Source organism: Papaver somniferum, chromosome 1 (assembly GCF_003573695.1).
Source record: "Papaver somniferum cultivar HN1 chromosome 1, ASM357369v1, whole genome shotgun sequence".
In the NCBI taxonomy this organism is placed as follows: Eukaryota; Viridiplantae; Streptophyta; class Magnoliopsida; order Ranunculales; family Papaveraceae; genus Papaver; species Papaver somniferum.
The window spans coordinates 160,239,695-160,260,327 of record NC_039358.1 but is presented as its reverse complement, the minus strand read 5'-3'; the positions used below and the strand labels follow the sequence as shown (position 1 = coordinate 160,260,327).

The window sequence follows — 20,633 nt, the reverse complement described above, 5'->3', positions numbered from 1 at the left end:
TTTTGACTACTTTTTATCAATAAAGAACTATTTGCATATCACCTACATCATTCTGTTCTTGCTCACAAAAATTCGAGAGAATCATTCTATACACTGAGTGTTAGAACCTTTCATGTCAGTCTTGCTATGTTCATAAGGAAGAAATCTATGCTAGATTTACTGGGATATTGTGTTTCCACTAAGCAGTAAACTTCGGTTATATCGCCCACCTTATTCTCCTTTTTTAATCTATTTCCTCCCCCACCCATTTGAATCACAGCCACCGCGTAAACCACCCAGAGACTCATCGCCACCGAAGCAACCACAACCATCATCACCCCTGCCACCCACCCGCCCCACGCCTGAAAAGCAACCCCCCCAACTTTCGTTCCCTCCAAGGCCATACAATCATGATGCAGCCGTATCACCGCCCGACCCTTTACTTTACCATTCAGAATATCACCTTCTCATCGTCTTCATCATCTTCCACTTCCTCCTTTGTCTCATCTCTACCATCCTTACAAAAAGAACCAAACAATATATACCCACCTCAGGAGAATCTTCAAAAGGGATACCACCAAACTTTACAAGACCAGACAAAGCACCTTTCATCATCTCCAACTTTTACAAACCCCATCATCAACAGAAAAAGTACAAAGACTCTCACCTTTTTCAACTCACCGAAAGGATGCAGAATCTCATGAAAGAAAATAAAAAAAATTGTTTAGCTGTAAAGGTTTTATCAGGAAAGTTCTCTTACTCTACCTTGCATTTTTCTCTAAAACAACTATGGCATCCCATACCCATCAAGCACCTAAAAACTATCCCAAATATGGATGCCAACAAACTGATCATGCACCATGAAAGTGACAAAAACATTGTTCTACCACATCGACCTTGGGTTATATTCGAACAGGTAATATTATTTGAAGACTATGAAAAGTTTATGGCTAACCCATATCAGTGTTTCCTAGTTGCAGTGTTCTGGTTACAGATTTTTCACCTACCACGGTTCCTGGTCGACAAAACCGCCATTGAACAGCTGCTACAAAACATGGGTACAGTTCTCGAAGTTGGCACCATCTCTTCACCCCCAGAGCCAAGATAAAAATGGATCTCCAAAAACCATTCACTTCAGGTATTCCTCTCAACAGTAAAGGAGTAACTTGGATTCAACTGGCCTATGAAAACCTCCCAATGATCTGTTTTCGACGTGGTTTCCTTGGACACATCGCACGAGATTGTACTAGATTTGTTAGCACAGATCAGTCTCTGTTAGACAACCAGTTCCCAAGATTCCCCTATCACCGCCTAAACAGCGGGATGAGGGCTCACTAACCCCAAAACAGAAACCAAAACATGCTACCACCATCAGCCCCAAATAATCCCTCAACTGCATCAACATCCACCAACCCAACTACAATACTAATCATGAAGCCCTCTCAATGTCTTCTCAGACCACAGTCCAACCATCAGCTAGACCAGCTCCACCACCACCACCACCAACTGCCGTGTCAAGACCGATTCCAACCCGCTTATCCTCAGTCATGACTCAGCAGGGACTCAACTGGACCCTAATCCCCCCAAAACAAGGAACTGCTGCTACCTTTCCGAAGAAATCTACGGAGCAACCACAGTCTGAAACTATCCCTGACAGAGAAGCTTCACCAGCTGCTGCTCCTATCTCTGCACCAAGTTCCAAGGACTCTGCAAGACGAAAGAATGTCTCCACTGGTAATTCTATGCTAGGGCCCACGGTAGCGAATCGGGTATTTCACTTGACCCACTAACCCACGGTCATACGGGAAAATCCGCCCATATATATGTACCCACTCCATTGCCAACAGTACCAAATACAGAAACAGTTGATCTTGAGGCTGGGCCTGCTAAAACAACCGAACCACCAAATGACAAAGGCAAAGGCCCAGTGGCGGCTCCGACCCAATCCATGTCACCTTTCAACATCAGAGAGTTGGCACGTGCAACACCAATCATACCAGGGCCGGCTTCGATGCAATTGTTTATTCTCACCACTTATTTTTCTGTCAATTTCTCTTAATTATTAGCCAACTTTTTGCAGAAAAAAGAAGCCACTGTCAACTTGCAGATCACAGCTGTAAATGGAAATCCTCATGTTAAGATGACTCACAGCTACTTGGATGAGACGGCTACCACATCTACAACTCCATCTGTCCCTACTACTCCAACTGTTCCTACTACTGATTGTGATACTACACCCTCGGTGAGCACCCCTGTTAAAACATATAAACGAAAAGAAAGAAGGGAGAGAAAGGGTATTCCAAAACACCTGCTACTTGAACCCACTCCAGACTTTGCAGCAACATCACCACCAACAAAGATCCAAAAATTCAAATCCCGGTATATCCTGGTTTTAGCAACGCTGTGCAACAAATATAGAAGTTGCAGAATATGCAACGTTTACATACGTTGCGCACTTGAGAATCCGTTGCACAAAACGTTTGTGAAACTTGTATATGTGTTGTACATTTTGGCGTTTATGTATGTACGGTATGTTTATGGGATTTTACAGGGGGTTAGTCCACGAGTGAGTTGAGGGGAGTTTAATGTATTTTGGATCTTGGGGATTTTGAGAGAGTGTAAGAGAGTATAGGGAGTTTGATAGAGTTTGGTGTTTTGAGTGTAGGGAGTTTGGAGACTCTCCCAAAATCTCTACTTTTTTGAGAGATTTGGAGTGAGGCAAAAATACACTGTAAACTCCCTAAAACTCTCCTGAACTCCCCAAAAAAAACCCAACTCCCTAGCATTCTAGTTTTTACCACTAACAGAGAGTTTAAGAGTTTCTTTCAAACTCCCCCACGACTAACGGGGTTTTCTAGGGAGTTTGGGAGAATCTTCTAAACTCTCCCACGACTAACGGGGATTTTGAGAGACTCCTTTGAACTCCCCTACGACTAACGAGAAAAAACCCAACTACACCCAACTCCCTTGAGGACTAACACCCTTTTTTTTTTAATTTCTGAAATGTTTTCTTTATTTTCAGGAAAAGAAATATCCTTCAGAGTTACAGACACATTTATTTCCTCACAGCCATTTCTCTCTCTCTCTCTCTTCTATTTTTCAGACAAAGAAGAGAAAAACCCATCTTCATCAAATTTGCTTAAACAAAACCCATCTTCATCAAATGTTAGGGTTCTAGACCTTTTAACACTAGAGAAAGTTGTGAAGATAGTCTTCACATGGGAAAAAAGTTGTGAAGATAGTCTTCACAAGATTGTATTTTAACGAAGAAGAAGAATAGAACCGGATAAACCCTTTGAATTGGGGGTTAGCCACCAGCTTTGAGAAGGAAAAGGAAATAAACTGAATGTTATATTGATTGATGTCTCAATTATAGGACTCGAGCAGTATTTAAAGCTGCATATACTTGCAAATAAAGAAAACTAGTTTGAACTAACTAAGGAAACCAAACTATACTAAATATAGGAAAGCTAAAATAAGTAAACTGTTGTAGATAGGTGTTGGACCGTAACATCCCACCCTGCTTGAAAGAAGGCTTGTCCTCAAGCCTCAAATTTTGGAAATCGGACAAGGAAATCAGCTGCATCTTCCCAAGTTGCTTCATCTTGTGCATGATTTTTCCATTTTATGAGCCATTTGGTACGAGCTCGATTACTATTATACATCATTATGTCCAAAATAGTATCATGCTCCCACTTATCGTAATCGATGATTGCGGGCAAAATCTGTTCCACAGAAGTAGTCATTTCTAACTTAAGTTTAAGCTGCGACACATGAAATACTGGGTGAATGCGACTAGTTGTAGGAAGATTTAATTTGTAAGCAACTGAACCAATTTTCTCCAAGATGCGAAAATGGCCATAAAATCTAGGAGATAGCTTAGAAAAAGTTTGAGTCGGCACTGTTGTTTGTCTGTAGGGTTGTAACCGTAAATAGACCCAATCATTTACTGAAAATTCACGTTATGTACGGTGAGAATCAGCAGATTTCTTCATTCTGGATTGTGCATCATGCAAATGGGATTTCAGTAGCTTGAGAGTATGATCACGAGCCTTTAAATTTAAGTCAACATCATGCACAGAAGTTGAGCCAGGTAAATAAGTTGTAATTGATGACGGAGGGCGACTATACAAAGCTTCATAAGGAGTCATTTGAATAGCTGAGTGAAAGCTTGTATTATACCACCATCCAGCCCATGGTAGTCATTTAATCCAATCGGTTGGCTTTACTCCAGCAAAACACCTCAAATAACACTCCAAAGTGCGATTAGTTACCTCTGTTTGCCCATCGGACTGAGGATTGTACGCTGAACTGCGACATAATTCTGTGTTCTGAAGTGTAAAGTATGCTCCCAGAAATTTCTCATAAAGATTGGGTCGCGATCACTCACTATAGTTCTTGGCATGCCATGGAGTCTGACAACTTCACGCACAAAAATTTCTGCAACAGAACTCGCAGAATATGGGTGAGTGAGAGGTATAAAATGAGCATACTTTGACAAACGATCAACTACCACCAATATAGAGTTTTTTCTGTTTGATGAAGGAAATCCATCGATAAAATCCATAGATATATCGATCCACACATCTGTAGGAATAGGCAAAGTACCTAAAAGGCCTGGAGGTGAAACAACTTCAGATTTGCTTCTTTGGCAAACGTCACAATGAAGAACAAAAGTCTTGACGAACTGCTTAAGCCCTTTCCAATAGAAACTATGTTGCATACGTTTATACGTACGTAGAAATCCTGATTGTCCACAAATTGGTTGAGTATGAAACTCTTCCAATATTTTTGTGCACCAAGAAGAAGTTGAAACTACCACAATTCTTCCTTTGTAACGCAACACACCTTCAACATAAGAAAATTTTGGTTTGTAAGTAGGATCTGCAATTAACTTTTGAATGAGTTCTTTGTATTCAATGTCAGTGTGACATTCTTGCACTATCTCAGTAACTCCACCGAAAATAGGTGCACTTAAGCTATAATGTAAGCTGGACTATCGTGATAGAGCGTCGGATGCAACATTGTCTTTTCCTGGACGAAAAATGATTTCATAATCATAACCTAAGAGCTTAGATAACCACTTTTGTTGCTCTAAAGAAGATAATTTCTGGTATAAAAAATACTTTAGACTCATGTGGTCTGTGTAAATTTTGAAATGCCGCCCAAGTAAGTAACGTCGCCACTTCTGAATTGCAGATATAATAGCCAGCATTTCTTTATCATAAACCGATATATTTCTGTTCTTCTCAGCCAACGGTTTACTGTGATAAGCAATAGGCCTGCCCGATTGTAATAAAACAGCACCCAATCCAAATCCAGACGCATCACACTCAATTGAAAATTCCTTAGAGAAATCAAGAAGAATCAAAACTGGTGTTGTATTTAACGCACGTTGTAACAATTTAAAAGCACCATTAGCCTGATCAGTCCATTCAAAAGCGTCCTTCTTAAGCATCTTAGTTAACGGAGCACTGATCTTACCAAAATCCTTCACAAATTTTCTGTAATATCCTTCTAATCCTAAGAATCCCCTTAATTCTCTGATTGTACTAGAAATAGGCCATGAAACGATACACTCTATCTTATCGTTTTCAACTGAAACACCCTTCTCAGAAATTACATGGCCTAAATAACCAACTGAAGATTGAGCAAATTGGCATTTAGACTCCTTGACAAATAGTTGGTTAGAACGAAGGATTTCAAATACGAATGACAAGTGAACTAAATGATCAGACATGTTCTTGCTATATATTAAAATATCATCAAAAACGACTAGCACGAACTTACGCAGATGTTGTCTGAAAATATGGTTCATCAAGATTTGAAAAGTAGCCGGAGCATTGGAAAGACCAAATGGCATAACTAAGAACTCATAATAACCATCATGAGTTCGAAAGGCTGTCTTAGGAATGTCAGATTTATGCAATCGTATTTGATGATAGCCTGAGCGTAAACCCAATTTAGAGAACACAGTTGCATCATGCAACTCATCAAGTAACTCATCCACAACCGGTATTGGAAATCGATCTTTGATTGTAAGCTTGTTCAAAGCACGGTAATCAACACACATACGCCAAGAGCCGTCTTTTTTGCGCACCATCAAAACTGTAGAAGAGTACGAACTAGAGCTTAGGCAAATAAATCCAGCTAATTGTAGCTCAACAACAATTTTCTCAATCTCAGATTTCTGAAAATAAGGATATCGATATGGTTTCACATTGACCGGAGTAGAACCAGAAACTAGTGGAATACGATGATCGTGTATCCTTTCTGGAGGAAGAGAAGTTGGTGTCTCGAATATATCATAAAACTCATGTAACAACTGTTGAATTTCAGGTGGATGACATACACTTGGAGTGGAAGAAATAACTGAAGTAATCTGGAGAAAAACTGCATAACTTTATTTGCTCAATAACTGTTGCATAGGTGTAGCATCCAATAACCTAATCGAAGCAGAATTAGTGCCCTGCAAGAATACCTCTTTGTCTTGGTTTTGAAAATACATAGTAAGCTTAGAAAAATTCCATGTAATAGGACCTAATGTGCGTAGCCAATGAACACCTAAAACCGCATCGCATCCACTGATATCCAATAGATGAAAATCTGCTGAAAAAGAATAGCCATGTAATGTGAATGGAATGCTATGACAGGAGCCCTTAGTCTGCATCTGACCACCATCTCCTACTGTAACGCATAAGGCAGTATCGTTCACTTGTGGAATGTAACCACATTGCCTAGCCAAGTTGGGGTGCAAAAAGTTATGAGTAGAACCAGATTCGATCAAGAATGTGAGGGGTTGACCCTTCATATAACCCATAATACGCATTGTTCTAGGAAAAGAAGATCCCATAAGTGAAGTAAAGGACATCTTTGGTTCTGATTCTGAAACTTCAGCGTGATCAAAGGAAATAGTTTCTTCAGATTTCTCAGCAGGAATATCAGTGTCTTCCTCATCGATATCCAAGAATGTTAATCTAGGGTTCACACAAACATGAGTAGGTGTGTAAAATTGATCACAGTTAAAACAAAGACCTTGAGCTCGTCTCTCTCGTTGTTCAGCTGGTGACAAACATCTTGCTCCTGGATGTAATGTTGATTTATTGTAAGGAGTAGGTTGTACATTATAGCATCAGTCCTGATATGAGGAGGACGATATGGTTGTCTAGGTATAAACCTAGTAGCTGCATATGCTTCTTCTTGGTGAATTGCTTTGGTAAAAGCCTCGGCTAGGGATTGTGGTGCAAGCAATTTGACCATACAACCAATATGTGGTTTTAATGAACGAATAAAGCAGCTAATCAAATAGTCCTCTGGAAAATCAACGAAATTTAACAATCTCTCAAATTCAGGAATATGTTCTCGTACTGACCCGTTTTGGTTGATTGTGCTAATGGCGAGTCGAGCATCAACAAACTTGGTAGGAGCAAATCTAGCACGAACATGCGAAGAAAATTCTGCCCATGTAACTATCATAACTTTGGCTTGTTTCCAACGATACCAAACATTAGCATCACCTTTCAAACTAGCAGCAGCAATAGTAATCTTGAGGGCATCATCAGTTGTATGCACCGAGAAATATTTATTAGTGTTAAAAATCCAGCCATCAGGATCCTCTCTGTCAAAGTAAGGAAACTTGAGATTAATAACACTAGCTCTGGCAGGCGGAGGTGGAGGTGGGGGTGGAGGAGTTTCACCAGGATTGTTACCATTACCATTGAGGTGAGAAGACAAAGCAGTGGATATACTTGTCGACAGAGTCGTGGACAAAGTAGTTAGAGCTGTGGTTATACTGGTTGTAATGGTATCTGCGAGAACCTTATTATTCTCAGTTGTTTCTTGTGTGCGAGCAACTCGTTCCTCTTCTCTTTGTTGGCGTTTTGCAACAGCTTTGGTCCTGCTCTTTTCTTTATCTTCAAGTTGTTGTCTAGCTAAAGCCGTAATTAGGTTATCAAGGTTTTTAGACATATCAGCAATGCCATCGCTCACGAGTTTCATATTCTCCGTATAATTTTGACCCATTGAAAATTTTTTTGCTAAATTTAGGGTTTGATCTAAACCTGTTCTGATCCAGGTGTTAGGGTTCTAGACCTTTTAACACTAGAGAAAGTTGTGAAGATAGTCTTCACAGGAGAAAAAGGTTGTGAAGATAGTCTTCACAAGATTGTATTTTAACGAAGAAAAAGAATAGAATCGGATAAACCCTTTGAATTGGGGGTTAGCCACCCGCTTTGAGAAGGAAAACGAAATAAACTGAATTGTTATATTGATTGATGTCTCAATTACAGGACTCGAGCAGTATTTAAAGCTGCATATACTTGCAAATAAAGAAAACTAGTTTGAAGTAAGCAAGGAAACCAAACTATACTAAATATAAGAAAGCTAAAATAAGTAAACTGTTGTAGATAGGTGTTGGACCGTAACATCAAATCTGCAATCTGAAATCTCATTAAAACCTTCGTTAAACCCATCTTCAAGAAATGTCGATCTACAACCTAGAAACTTAATCATCCTAAACCCTAGAAAATCAATTTTTCCCTGAAATCTAAAATCAAATCATTCAACACTTGATTCAGCAGCAGTTTTGTGGATTATCATCAGGTATAAACGTTTAACCACTGCTACTACTGGTTAATTTTCATTTTATTTGTATCTGAATTCATCAGTTTGTTGATTGTTTCATTTTACGTGAATAGTATCTGAAAGAGTTAGGGGTCTCGCTTTTGGTGTTCTTTTTTTGTAATGATTTGTGAATAGTATCTGAAAGAGTAGGGGGTTTTGATTTTGGTGTTCTGTTTTTTGTTTAGTGATTTGTTGAAGCTGGTTTGAACGATTCAGTTGTGTGTATAAGGTTGGGTTTGGGGATTTGAGGTAGATTTTGAGTCATCTGGTGCTTTTTTTTTTTGGATCTGTGTTCTCTTTTTGATTTCACTAAGCAACAAATTTCAGTTTCATAGACACCAGTTCTTAGATTTCAATTTTGGTATGTTTTGGTTAAGCAACAAATTTCACTAAGTATAAATTTCAGATTTCAGTTTTGGTATGATTTGAAGATATAGTGCTATAGTTGTCATTGGTGTCTATGTTGGTGCCTATGAACCTAACTTTGATCTCCTCTTAGTGAAATCTGTTAATAGAGCTGTTGATCTTAGAGATTTAGTTGCAAAACTATCCTCCGAGGAAGGAGGAAGTTAAGACCCTTGGTTTGATGGGATTGGCTAAAATGGTTTTGCGTTCTAGAGAAATTGAAAGTCCTAAAGATGTTAGTGCGAGTAATTGGACGCAGAAATACATTACCCGAGAACAGATTATGTATGCCTGTGTTGATGCTTATGCTTAGCTTTTTGGACCTTACTTATGCTTATGTTAGTGCGAGTAATTGGAGGCAGAAATACCTTACTCGCGAACATATATTATGTATGTCTGTGTTAATGCTTATGCTTATGCTTTTGGACCTTATGTTGATAGACGCAATATTTTGGATTGATGGGATGGATGATTGTCATAAAGGTGTTGTTACTTGTGGTTTTATGCTGTTGGTTAGTGGTCTGGTAGAAGAAGTTGAATATTGGGTTACAGTAAGATTTTGCATTGGAGTCTAAGAGGATATCAAAGTTAGGTTCATGATTTATGGTTTGAGTTTTTGTCTCTTTGTTTAGTTATTTGCGTGAAGCCACAAATTCTAAAGTATGGTATTTGTGTATGGATGCAGGGTTGTGGGATTTTTGTATCTGAAGGTTCATCGTATTGATCTTACTTTTCTTCTTGTTTGCTGCTTACGTAGGTGTTGACGTATTGAGCTTGTTGGATCTTCATCGTAGATAGGGGTTTGTTCACTGGATATATGTAGGTTAATATGCCTTTTCATTTTATTAGCATAAAGTATGATGTACTGTTTATTGTTACAGTGGAATGCAAGTATATTTCATGACTGTTTACGGTAAATTTTTTGCTTGCCTGTAGCATCATGTATTTTCTGTTCTTCTTCCAGTTGACACTTAAGCGACATACTTGGCACAGGAAATTGCTGAAGACAAGAGACGTTATCATTGTTTTAATTGGTTAGAGGCGGTACTAGACAACCTCTATATATGCCATGGAGGATCGCAATGAACGGCTTCGAATGCTCAATTACACCCCCGTAGACACGCAGTGTCTTGCAGTGTTTTGGTTCCCTCTTGCATCCCCCAATACTGGAGTTGTTGTTGTACAGTATCTTCCAGACAAAAAGGTTTGATGTGTTCTATTATAAATTAAAAACTAGGCGTCCAAGTGCTTATTTTATGTGTCCATGTTTTCCTGAAAGAAGCTAGTTGGAAATCAGGAAAAACAAAAATTTGATATCTCCCCTAGACCATTAAATTAGTGAAAAATGGGGGACGTGGCCTTTTGACTTAGGTATGTATACCCGATGGTTAAGAGAATTTATGATTTACTTTTGTATGTTTTAATAATCTATAAATAATTGGTTCATGTGATAAGCGTGTAGTCCGCTTTCTCTGAATGGCTTATGTATGGATCCTCAGGCAGCTTTTCGTATTTTAGCAACTGCCGTGGTAGTTGATTTAACGATGCTGCGAAGATATTAAAGAAATGAATGCGGTCTGGAACTCCTTGAAAAATATCTTGGAAGACTGCTCCCATTAAGGATCTGTTCAAATTAGATCATGAAATTGACAGCAACGATAATTACAGTGCTTTATAATTTAGCCCATAGTGTAGCATCTCAACTTGCACAGCAAAGCGAGTTCAAAATCAGAAAACCATCTTCTTTCCATTACGATTTACTTCTTTTAGGATTCCTGGTAAATATCTAATCTCTTCCTTTTCCTGCATTTTTTTTTCATTCTCCGTTTGGTCTCGCACGCAAAATAGACTGTTTCCGTTTGCAGACTCTATTATTCATATCACTTTCTTAAGATTCACAAGCTTACATATTTTCACATTATCTACAGTGACGGGGAGACCTTTATATCAGCTGACCAAGTAATGGGACATGGCAATTTGTCTCTCAAGGTTTGTTATATTCGTCTGTTAACCTATATTCGTTTGGGAACTAAACTTATTGCTATCGTAATTCTCCTATTTTACCTTGCAGAATGAATGGATCAGAAAGTTTCCATCAGAGGTATTCGTGGACTGAAATGTCCTAGTATCAATACTCGATAAGGTTTTGGATCCTTTGTCTCAGAAGCTACACCAGCAAAGTTAAAGTAGGCATATTTTATTGATTCCTCTACTTGTTATCAAATAAATGTTTTTTGTCCTGATATCCTTCACCATCAGATATTTATGTATGCAACTGTTATTTAATAAGCTTCTTGATATTTGCAGGCTCGGTGTAAGCTTCAGCTATATGAAATGTAAATTTCCGATTTTGCAGGTTGTGATTCAAACTCGTTCACTCTTGATGCATTAGCCTTTTTCATCCTTCGTGTGCTTCAACGAGAAAATCACCCTGAATTCATCTTTCACATTGTCTTTTGCCCACTTCTACAATGCGGTGAGTCGATTTTTAATGCATAATTTCTATCTACTTTATACTTTGAAGGGAAATCATGACAAGACGTCTCCTTGTGTTGGTTACGTCCTGCTTGATGTTTTACCATCTTTATGACAGATAGGTAACCTATATTGTTAACTTTTTCTCCCCATTTCCAGAACTGTAGTGAGTTTGAGAGTGAGTTGCTTGAGCGTTTCAGTACTCTTGTGAAAATACCATTACTCAAGTCTGACGTGTACGTCATGTCCATATGTGGTCTAATGCATTCCACTTTTCTTATCAGAGTATTGACTTGTTACTGTTTTATGCCCCCTTTCTTATGGTTCTAATCTTAGCATGTATACAAATTGCTTGTAGAGCTATGCCCAGTACATTCCCCTACCTTTCTAAAGACACCCTCTATATATGTGTTCGACTGCTCAGCTGCAGGAATGATTTTCAATGAGTTTATAGAGGTAAGCAATATGGAGAGAATGTTATCTTACTTCTCATGCCCACTAGAGAAGATATGTGTCACTGTATTAGACATGGAAAGGTGGATTTTTCGCAGTGAGTCCATGTCCTGCAAAGTTTGCTCTTCATTATGCCATTGTAGCTTATTTATAGGTTTCTACTTTATGTTATTATTTCAACAGTTTTTAAGGCGTTTATACTTGCTCATGGATCATTGTTATCCATTTGTAGGTTCAGAAAATGTCTTTGTGGTCTTCTATTCTAGAGAAAGAGCCAAGGCCAAACTCATGAAGATATGTGATGCATTTGGAGCAAACCATTACCCATTGAAATCATAATGTAAGCCCAGATGTTGACAGAGGTGTGTGAAGTCCTGCATTGAATCAGTCATGCAGATCCCAAAGGAGGGTATGCTAAAATTTTGCCATGATCTATTTAAACAGTAACTTTTAGCATTTAATCACTTGTAAAAGTGAATGATTTTTGTAGTTCATTAACTGCCTTAAACTACACTCGGCTAGCTCAATTCGGATAAGTTCATCTATGAAGCAACGTCCAATGCGCAACGCAACGCTGTTTTGCCAACGCTTATTACCGTTGCACAAGTTCTGCGCAACGTTTATAAACGTCACAAAAAGGCTGTTTTGGTGTAGTCTCTCCGACTTGAGGATCGAGTCCAGCAGACACTAGCTACCAACCAACTCATGAAATTCCAATTGTCGGGACAAGTAAACCCCGATCAACCTTATATGTTGGCAGAGCAGCTTAACCAAGTAACGAAAATCAGCACCAGCACAGGACACGGCAACAACAGCTGCATACACCGGGTTCAGTTAACAAAGAAGCAACGTCCACAGCGGGCTGACATCTGTCTCTTGATGATGAGACTGATGTCATCACCAATGCTACTCCACTGCGAGTTGTTGGCCCTGGCCAACACTCGCCTTCATTATGAATTATCTAGGCTGGAATTGTCAAGGTGCCCGCAATGCCTTGACAATTCAGAAATTGCGTGAGTATACACGCAAGTTTAGACCTTCAATCTTGTTTTTATCTGAAACATTGTCATCTGCACATCACATATCTTTTTTGCAATCTTCACTTGGTTATGATAATAGTTTCGCAGTTCCTCGTAATGGTCACAAAGGAGGTCTAAGTGTATTGTGGATTTCAAGTCTAAAGATTAATGTTTTAGTTGCTAACCAAAGTCTTATTCATGCCTATGTTGAACCTGTATCAAATTCACCACCTTGGCTATTCATTGGCATCTATGGACCACCGCAACCACAAGCAAGATGGAATTTTTGGTAAGATTTCAATTTAATCATTCCACAACATAACCTCCCATGGCTGCTAGTGGGGGACTTCAATGAGGTTCTCGACCAATCTGAAAAAATGGGAGGTCGACCAGTTCACTGCAATCAAGCCAGCCAATGTAATCGACACAAATGGACTCATTGATCTTGGATATCAAGGTGACACCTATACTTGGACCAACAAACAAATGGGGGACAACATCATGGAGAGATTGGATAGAGGCCTAAGCAACCAAACTTGGTTGACTCTACACCCCCAACATGGCAATCAAACACCTTATTAGGATAGCCTCTGATCATGCACCAATTCTGCTCCAAGATCAATTCATCAAACGGATGCAAACCAAGAATTTCAGAATGGAACACTTATGGTTTATTCACCCTCAGATGGAAGAAGTGGTCATACAAGCTTGGAACCAATCTCAATCACCATGTTCAACCATCAATCTCCTGAATAAGATGTAAAACACCACTACTGCACTTCAAAACTGGGGTAAAGCCACCTTTGGTCACCTACCAACAATGATTGCGGAAATGGAGCAAACAATAAAACTGGCCCAACATATGTGTGCAAACTCTTCAGGCCAAACTCTGGCATTCTGGCTAAAAACTGAGAGAGACTACAGACACACTCACCTAATGTTGGTCAACTACCACGAAATATATTGGAAGCAACGAGCTCGACTACAATGGCTACAAGAAGGCGACTTGAACACCACCTTCTTCCACACCAAAGCCACTATATATAGGCGTATCAATCATATTTCGCAGATACAGGATGAATTTGGCAGATGGCATAGAGACCCACAATCCATTCTAAGAGTGATTCAACAGTTCTATGCAAGTCAGTATGATGCTCCAACGACAACCATCGATCTGTCCTTATTCACATGCATATCAAACAGGCTCACTCTAACCCAATGCAGCGGACTGACCAAAGAAGTGACAGAAGAGGAGATCGAGAGCGCAATTCACTCCATTGGAACCAACAAAGCCCCGGGACCGGATGGTTTCACAAGTAAGTTTTACATCACCTTTTGGCCTTCAATCAAACCTCAAATTATTGCAATGGTCCAACACTTTTTTGAACACTCACAGCTTGAAAAACCTTTCAACCACACAAACATCACCTTAATCCCAAAAAACCAAAACCCTACAAAACCAAATCACTTTAGACCTATTGGTCTATGCAATGTGGCTTATAAAGTCATAGCCAAGATCCTTGTCAACAGACTCAGACCACTACTTCAATTCATGATCAGCCCATAGCAAAGTGCATTCGTGCCAAACCGAGCAATCCATGACAACATAGCCATTACAACTGAAATTTTTCAAACCATTCGAACCAATACACCATCCAAAACACCAAAAATTGCAATGAAACTAGATATTCAAAAGGCTTATGATAGCCTTGACTGGGGCTTCATACGCATCATTCTCGAGAAGATGGGCTTCCCAACAAGGTTCATAAACTACGTCATGAATTGCATAACTTCGGTCTCATATTCCATCAACTTCAACGGCTCAGCACAGGGGCTCATAAAATCAAAAAGAGGAGCTCGCCAAGGTGACCCTCTTTCACCTTACATTTTCATCCTATGTGCAGAGGTGTTGTCCACTAACTTAGGGGTTCTAGAGAAAAATGGGGAACTGAAAGGGCTAAAGATTGCAAGGAAATCACCACCGATCCTGCACCTCATGTATGCAGATGATCTTCTAATCACATGCTCGGGAGATATGAAATCATGTGCAACACTAAAAGAACTACTACATCGCTACTCAAACTCCATTGGGCAAGCAATCAATCAAGAAAAATCTTCAATTATTCACCACCAAAAACTTGCACCGGAGTTGGTACAACAACTGCAACAATGTTTCAACATAAAGGAAACTACAATTCCCCCCACCTATCTGGGAATCCAATTCAAAAGATAAATGAATCACTCAAATTTGTTTATGGAACTACTAAATAGGCTGGAACGAAAAGCAAAAGGCTGGATAGCAAAGTGTGTCAATCAAGAAGGAACGCTAACTTTGATCAAAACAACGCTGACCCCGACTGTGAACCATGTCATGCAAGCACAACAACTACCTAATGAGGTGCACAACAAAATTGATAGAATAACCAGGAACTTTCTCTGGGGACACGACAACCAAACCAGAAAGCTGCACCCAATTGGATGGGAAACAATCACCAAGCCTATATCAGAGGGAGGACTTGGTATCCGTAAAAGCAAAGAACACAATCAGGCTCTACTCCTCAAACGAGTATGGCATCTACAACAGTTAAAACCGTCAGTATGGAACTCAATATGTATTCCAAAATATGTCAAACCAAACACCAATCCACTTCCAATCCCAAAACCTCAATCATCAACCAGTCCTCTATGGAAGAGTTTAGCTAACATATCTTCTCTTTTGCAGGGTTTAGTTGTTTCGCAGATTGAAGACGGAAATAACACAATGATCAACCAAAACTGGATTCCAAATACCCAGTTCCTTTCAATGCAGAACTTGAACCACAACCTTCCACCAGATACCCCAGTCAGCCACTTCATCGACCACTCAACCAACACTTGGAATCACCACCTAATTTTTTCGACCTTTCCACTCCAAATAGCCCAAAAAATCATCAGTCTTCACCTACCCAAACAACCAAATGTTGACCAGCTGGTATGGCCCTACTCAAAAACAGGCAATTACACACCCAAAACTGGCTACAACAAACTCACCTCCCAAACAACCAATTCCCAAACAAACCAAACACCACCTCAACACCCTGTGGACTACAAATTAATCTGGAAACTCCAATGTTCACCAAAAAATAGACTTTTCTTATGGAAAGTCGCACACCATGGATTACCAACATTCCAACGACTTCACCGGCTTAACATTACGTCAACCAACAACATCCCAAACTGCAACACTAGAAGAATCAGTACAACATCTAATATTTGAATGTCACAATTCAAGGGAGATCTGGCAACTCGTAATCAATCATCTAGCACGAAGTCCAGATACCAACGGTACTCTTCATCGACAACACCGACAACAGGAGGGACATCGGCAACATCGGACTCAGGCAACAACAAACAACCCCATATGTGTCACAAACATACATGACATACAAAACAAAACACACTCGGAACTAACAAGAGTTGTTATTAGGTTTTACAGCGTGGCACATATGGCTGGCAAGGAATGACAATGTGTACAAACGACAACAACAACGTCCAATGCAAACATTTCAACTGATAATGGTAATGTACGACGAGTATCAAGGAGCACTGGAATACATGGCTCCTATCATGACAAATGGACCAATCATCGCAAGACGTCAACAGCACAGAACTGCTACTTCAACTATCTACATACGATGGAAACCACCGGAACTAAATTGGATCAAAATAAACATGGACGGCGCATCAAAAGGAAACGCGAGACCGGCAGGCGCAGGTATCATATGCAGAAACTGTGAAGGAAATCTACTGAAGGCCATGGCGGCACCACTTGGTATAACTATATCAATCCAGGCGGAAACATGGGGATTACTACTTGCAACAAGGATAGCTACACAACATTAATGGCAAAGGATCTGGTTTGAGGTTGATTCACTGGCACTATTACATCTAATACAAAAACAGGAACCACAGCTATGGTATCTAAGAAATATGCTGGCAGAAATCAACTCACTCTTAAGCTACATTCCGAACTACAAAATAACACAAACTTGGAAAGAAGCAAACCAGACAGCTGATGGACTGGCAAACAAGGCAATCGAAGATCAAAATCATAATGCAGCAGCGACAACAACAACAAGCTGGGAATTCGCATGCCAACTACAAGATGTTGTTTTTAATGACAGGATTGGCACAACCTATCCTAGAGTTGTAACCTCCACCTTTTAATAAAATGGTTTACCAATTCAAAAAAAAAAAAAAAGAAAGATATTTTACTAGATTCTATGAGAAGTTTTAACTATAGTGACAAAATATTAGTTCCAAATCTGTCCACCGATCTTGCTCTAGACTTTCTTGCTTCTTATCTATACTTTTATCTCCAATGAGGTTAATCATACATATTATATTTCAATCATGCAAGCACATGTATGTATTTTGTTAAGTTTCTATTTTATATATAATATATTTATGTTAAACTACTGATCAATATTGAGTATGCCGTATCGCGGTATTTTAGTTTTTCAAGTTGGTGTATCATAGTAGCGTATTGGTATCTTGTATCCTATACCAATACTGTATCCGTATCGTTGCAACACAGTTATTTCCAGAAAAGAAGCAAAAACAAAGAGATTACCGAAGGCCCTCAAGGTAAGCTATTTTGACTAGATAATAGACGCAAAACAGAAGTTATTCTGATTGTAATGGCATTTGAACAATCAATTCACATGGAAAAACTTACAGTTTTTAAAAGTGTATCACACAATCGAATTTAGTTTCAAGTAACTTTCAATGATCTTCTCCTGAGAAAAATCTGTGTAATAACCCTTCCCTGCAGTCATCCCTTCTTCAACAGCAAGTCGCTCGACTTCATGTTGAACCTGATCAGCAGTGAATTTACTTGGCTCCAACAAATTGCACGCCACCTCAATAATGTCCTCACCATGAGCAAGTGCCATTGCTTGAACAGACGGAAGCCCTCCTCCTCGCCCACTCACCCGTCTTGAAATTCTACGAACGGCAGCTATGTTATTAGTGAAGATGGGCACGTTATAGTTATCAACCCACTGAGTTGCTCCGACTACTACAACCCCTTTAGTTGGCGTTGCTTTATTTGGACCTTCATCCGGTTTCAAAGGCAAAGAGTCTGACTCAAGAGCTCCTGCCCACTGATTTCCTTCCAAATTGGGCTTGAAATAACCCAGTTGTCTCCTGATTAAATCAAGCTTTCTTCCCTCTTGATGAGCTGCTCCATACAGAAAGGTGGGAACTGCAGATTTTATGTGAAAAATAATTAGCACTTCAACAATGATAAGGTATTAAGAACAAAGAAGTACAAGTTTTTTATATACAAAACAAATACTACTGACATGTTTCTGATCCTTCCTCCTGGAAACTAAAGAATGAATTACATGGGGATTAATTTATGGAAAACAACTTCCATCTATGAGATCAAGAAAACACCGCAAACTTGGGACTAAAAGAGTGTAAGAGTTGTGGTTTGTACCATTGAGATGCTAAGTATAGGCCAACAATAGTGATCCAAATACATTGAGATGTTTAGAAGACTTCAACTTAGGATAGTCATAGTCCTTTTATTTAATCCAAAATTAAATGATTCTATATGTAAAGTGGTTATTTACTGATTAGATAAACAAGGTGTTTATTACAGAACGTAGAAAGAACAGAAGGGGGTGTGTTCTCACTACTTAACAAGAGATAGGTATATACATGAACGATACATCAATGCTGCTGAGTACCTACCAGAAACAGCACATGAAGTGCAACAGAAGATGAGACCTTCAAATGGAACAGATTCTTAGAGGATCATAGAATAACACAGATTTTCTGTTCAGTCGTAATTTTTTAAAAGCTCCTTTAACCTTAATATAATTCGCAACTAATCAAGGATAAAATGACAAACCTTGAAGACTGGAGCCAATGTCAGTTGCCACCGATTTTGCAAGCCTAGCTGTTTCATCCAGAGAAGTCTGCGCTAAAGGGTGGAAGCAAATATGGTCCACAACCCCCAGCCGAGGATGAGTCCCACAATGTAATTCAAGGTCTATAGAATCAAAAGCAGCTCTAACCATTGCCACCACAGCTTTTCTAAAGGCCCCAGATTCCTCGACCGCATTTGGAGTAAACTTAGAAACAATGGTGTATCCAACCCGATTATAAGCTTCATCTTCAAACTTGTTAACAATAGCCACCCCTTGGTATAGTTTGGTAGCTTTCTCAATTGACTCTAGTGCTGCCCTATTACGACTTTCAGATATGTAAACTTTGCAACAACCAAGCATCAACTTCAACATTTCTCTTGATTCCAAATCCACGAACTACAGAAAATAGGTTGTGTAGCAACAGAAAGGTATTAACAAAAAAATTAAATTGAGGATAATATTTCTTTATGATCACATACCAAGCAAAAGTTAAAAATAAATTGCTATTTTACAGACAACAATGTATAATGAAAACATAAATTGTGTAAGTTAATAACTCCAATATTATCACTTCATAGTATTGACATCAATCTACAAACAACATAAATAAAGCTACAGGTAAAATAAGAAGCCAAATCGTACCATATATGAGATAGCGATGATCTCCTCCTCAAAAATCAAGGCTCTCTCCGTGCTCCAATTTCACAGACAATGTAGCTGCAGTAGGTTTAAATTTCAAACTCAAATCATTCATAATCTTCTCTTGAACATTCTTATTCTCGGGATGATATAATTTCAATCTCAAAGCATTCATAATCTCTCGGACCTTCTCGTTCTCAGGATGATATGTTTTGATTAATTCATTCAGCTGTTTAATATTATCTTGAATCCTAGATGAAAAACAATTGGGTTCAATCTTAATAGCTGAGTTCCGAACATCTAAACAACCTTGATAATACCCTAATTCTTCTCCAACTTCGAACCCTGATATTAAGCCTACTTGTTTCCAATCTTCTTTTCCTCCTGATATCAGACCATCTTTATATCCTGCATCAATTCCTTCCCGGCGATGTGTATCATCTAAAGAGTTTATTGAATCCCATGAATCCAAATCATCGTTTATTGGTGAGTTAATAGATAGAGATTCCATGATTTTGTGGTGGAGATGGAAAGGGTGAAGGGAAGAGGGTTTTACACGTCGACTTAAAGTTAGACGCGATTGATTTTGTCGAACAGTGTAACTGTTCTCGCCGCCGGATTCAACTCAGAATAGGTTTTACTTTGGGTACATTATTTATCCCGGCTAAATTGGGCCCATGGTGATTAATTTGACCTATCACTACGTGATAAAATAAAGACATTTTAAAGTAAAATGAAAAATTCCTTAATCAATTATTTTTTAATGACTAATTTACTCCTGATTAATTAGTGTTAATTCGGGTGATTAATGGTTAAACATCTTGTAAGATGTGAAATTAACTTGTATTAATGAATCATTTGAACATGAAAAAATTTGAAATTTGAAATTTTTTGAAAGACACCAACTCAGAATCGGATTATGTTGTCATTGGTATCAACCGATTGTAACTTCGAAAACATATAGAGATTTTTTGAAACTTGATTCTACCCAGAATCGGTTTATATGGACATGAAAATCAACCGATTATCAGAATCGGTTTATATGAGCATGAACATAAATCGATTGTGGGTAAATTTTTTCTTTTTTGTATGTGAATTATGTGTCGTTAAACATCAAATAAAA

The 20,633-nt window shown here is 38.9% G+C and overlaps 3 protein-coding genes and 1 long non-coding RNA gene across 12 annotated transcripts; 1 reads left to right on the top strand and 3 right to left on the bottom strand.

Annotated features, from left to right (window-relative positions):
- Window positions 1-3,521: 3,521 nt before the first annotated feature.
- Window positions 3,522-8,001, bottom strand: LOC113352960. Its single transcript, XM_026596702.1, has 6 exons — window positions 7,103-8,001; window positions 6,461-6,956; window positions 5,106-6,361; window positions 4,254-4,958; window positions 3,950-4,104; window positions 3,522-3,805 (listed from the first exon to the last, which is right to left on the bottom strand). The coding sequence occupies exons 1-6, from the start codon at window positions 7,999-8,001 to the stop codon at window positions 3,522-3,524; spliced, it is 3,795 nt and encodes a 1,264-aa protein (XP_026452487.1).
- Window positions 8,002-8,241: 240 nt separating this feature from the next.
- Window positions 8,242-13,151, top strand: LOC113305811. 9 transcript variants are annotated; one of them, XR_003338549.1, is made up of 10 exons: window positions 8,246-8,580; window positions 9,692-9,825; window positions 10,000-10,377; window positions 10,506-10,784; window positions 10,935-10,995; window positions 11,078-11,192; window positions 11,314-11,482; window positions 11,840-11,937; window positions 12,167-12,343; window positions 12,425-13,151. It is a non-coding gene; the product is annotated as an uncharacterized LOC113305811 (long non-coding RNA). The 9 variants fall into 9 exon arrangements; XR_003338548.1 differs by having other exon boundaries at window positions 8,252-8,580; window positions 10,000-10,210; XR_003338547.1 differs by having other exon boundaries at window positions 8,242-8,580; window positions 9,971-10,784.
- Window positions 13,152-17,561: 4,410 nt separating this feature from the next.
- LOC113305799 (formimidoyltransferase-cyclodeaminase-like) lies at window positions 17,562-19,693 on the bottom strand. Its single transcript, XM_026554802.1, has 3 exons — window positions 19,514-19,693; window positions 18,853-19,267; window positions 17,562-18,198 (listed from the first exon to the last, which is right to left on the bottom strand). The coding sequence occupies exons 1-3, from the start codon at window positions 19,514-19,516 to the stop codon at window positions 17,687-17,689; spliced, it is 930 nt and encodes a 309-aa protein (XP_026410587.1). The 5' UTR covers window positions 19,517-19,693; the 3' UTR covers window positions 17,562-17,686.
- LOC113305807 (protein ORAOV1 homolog) lies at window positions 19,514-20,039 on the bottom strand. The gene has a single exon (XM_026554810.1). The coding sequence runs from the start codon at window positions 20,019-20,021 to the stop codon at window positions 19,542-19,544; it is 480 nt and encodes a 159-aa protein (XP_026410595.1). The 5' UTR covers window positions 20,022-20,039; the 3' UTR covers window positions 19,514-19,541.
- Window positions 20,040-20,633: the final 594 nt, after the last annotated feature.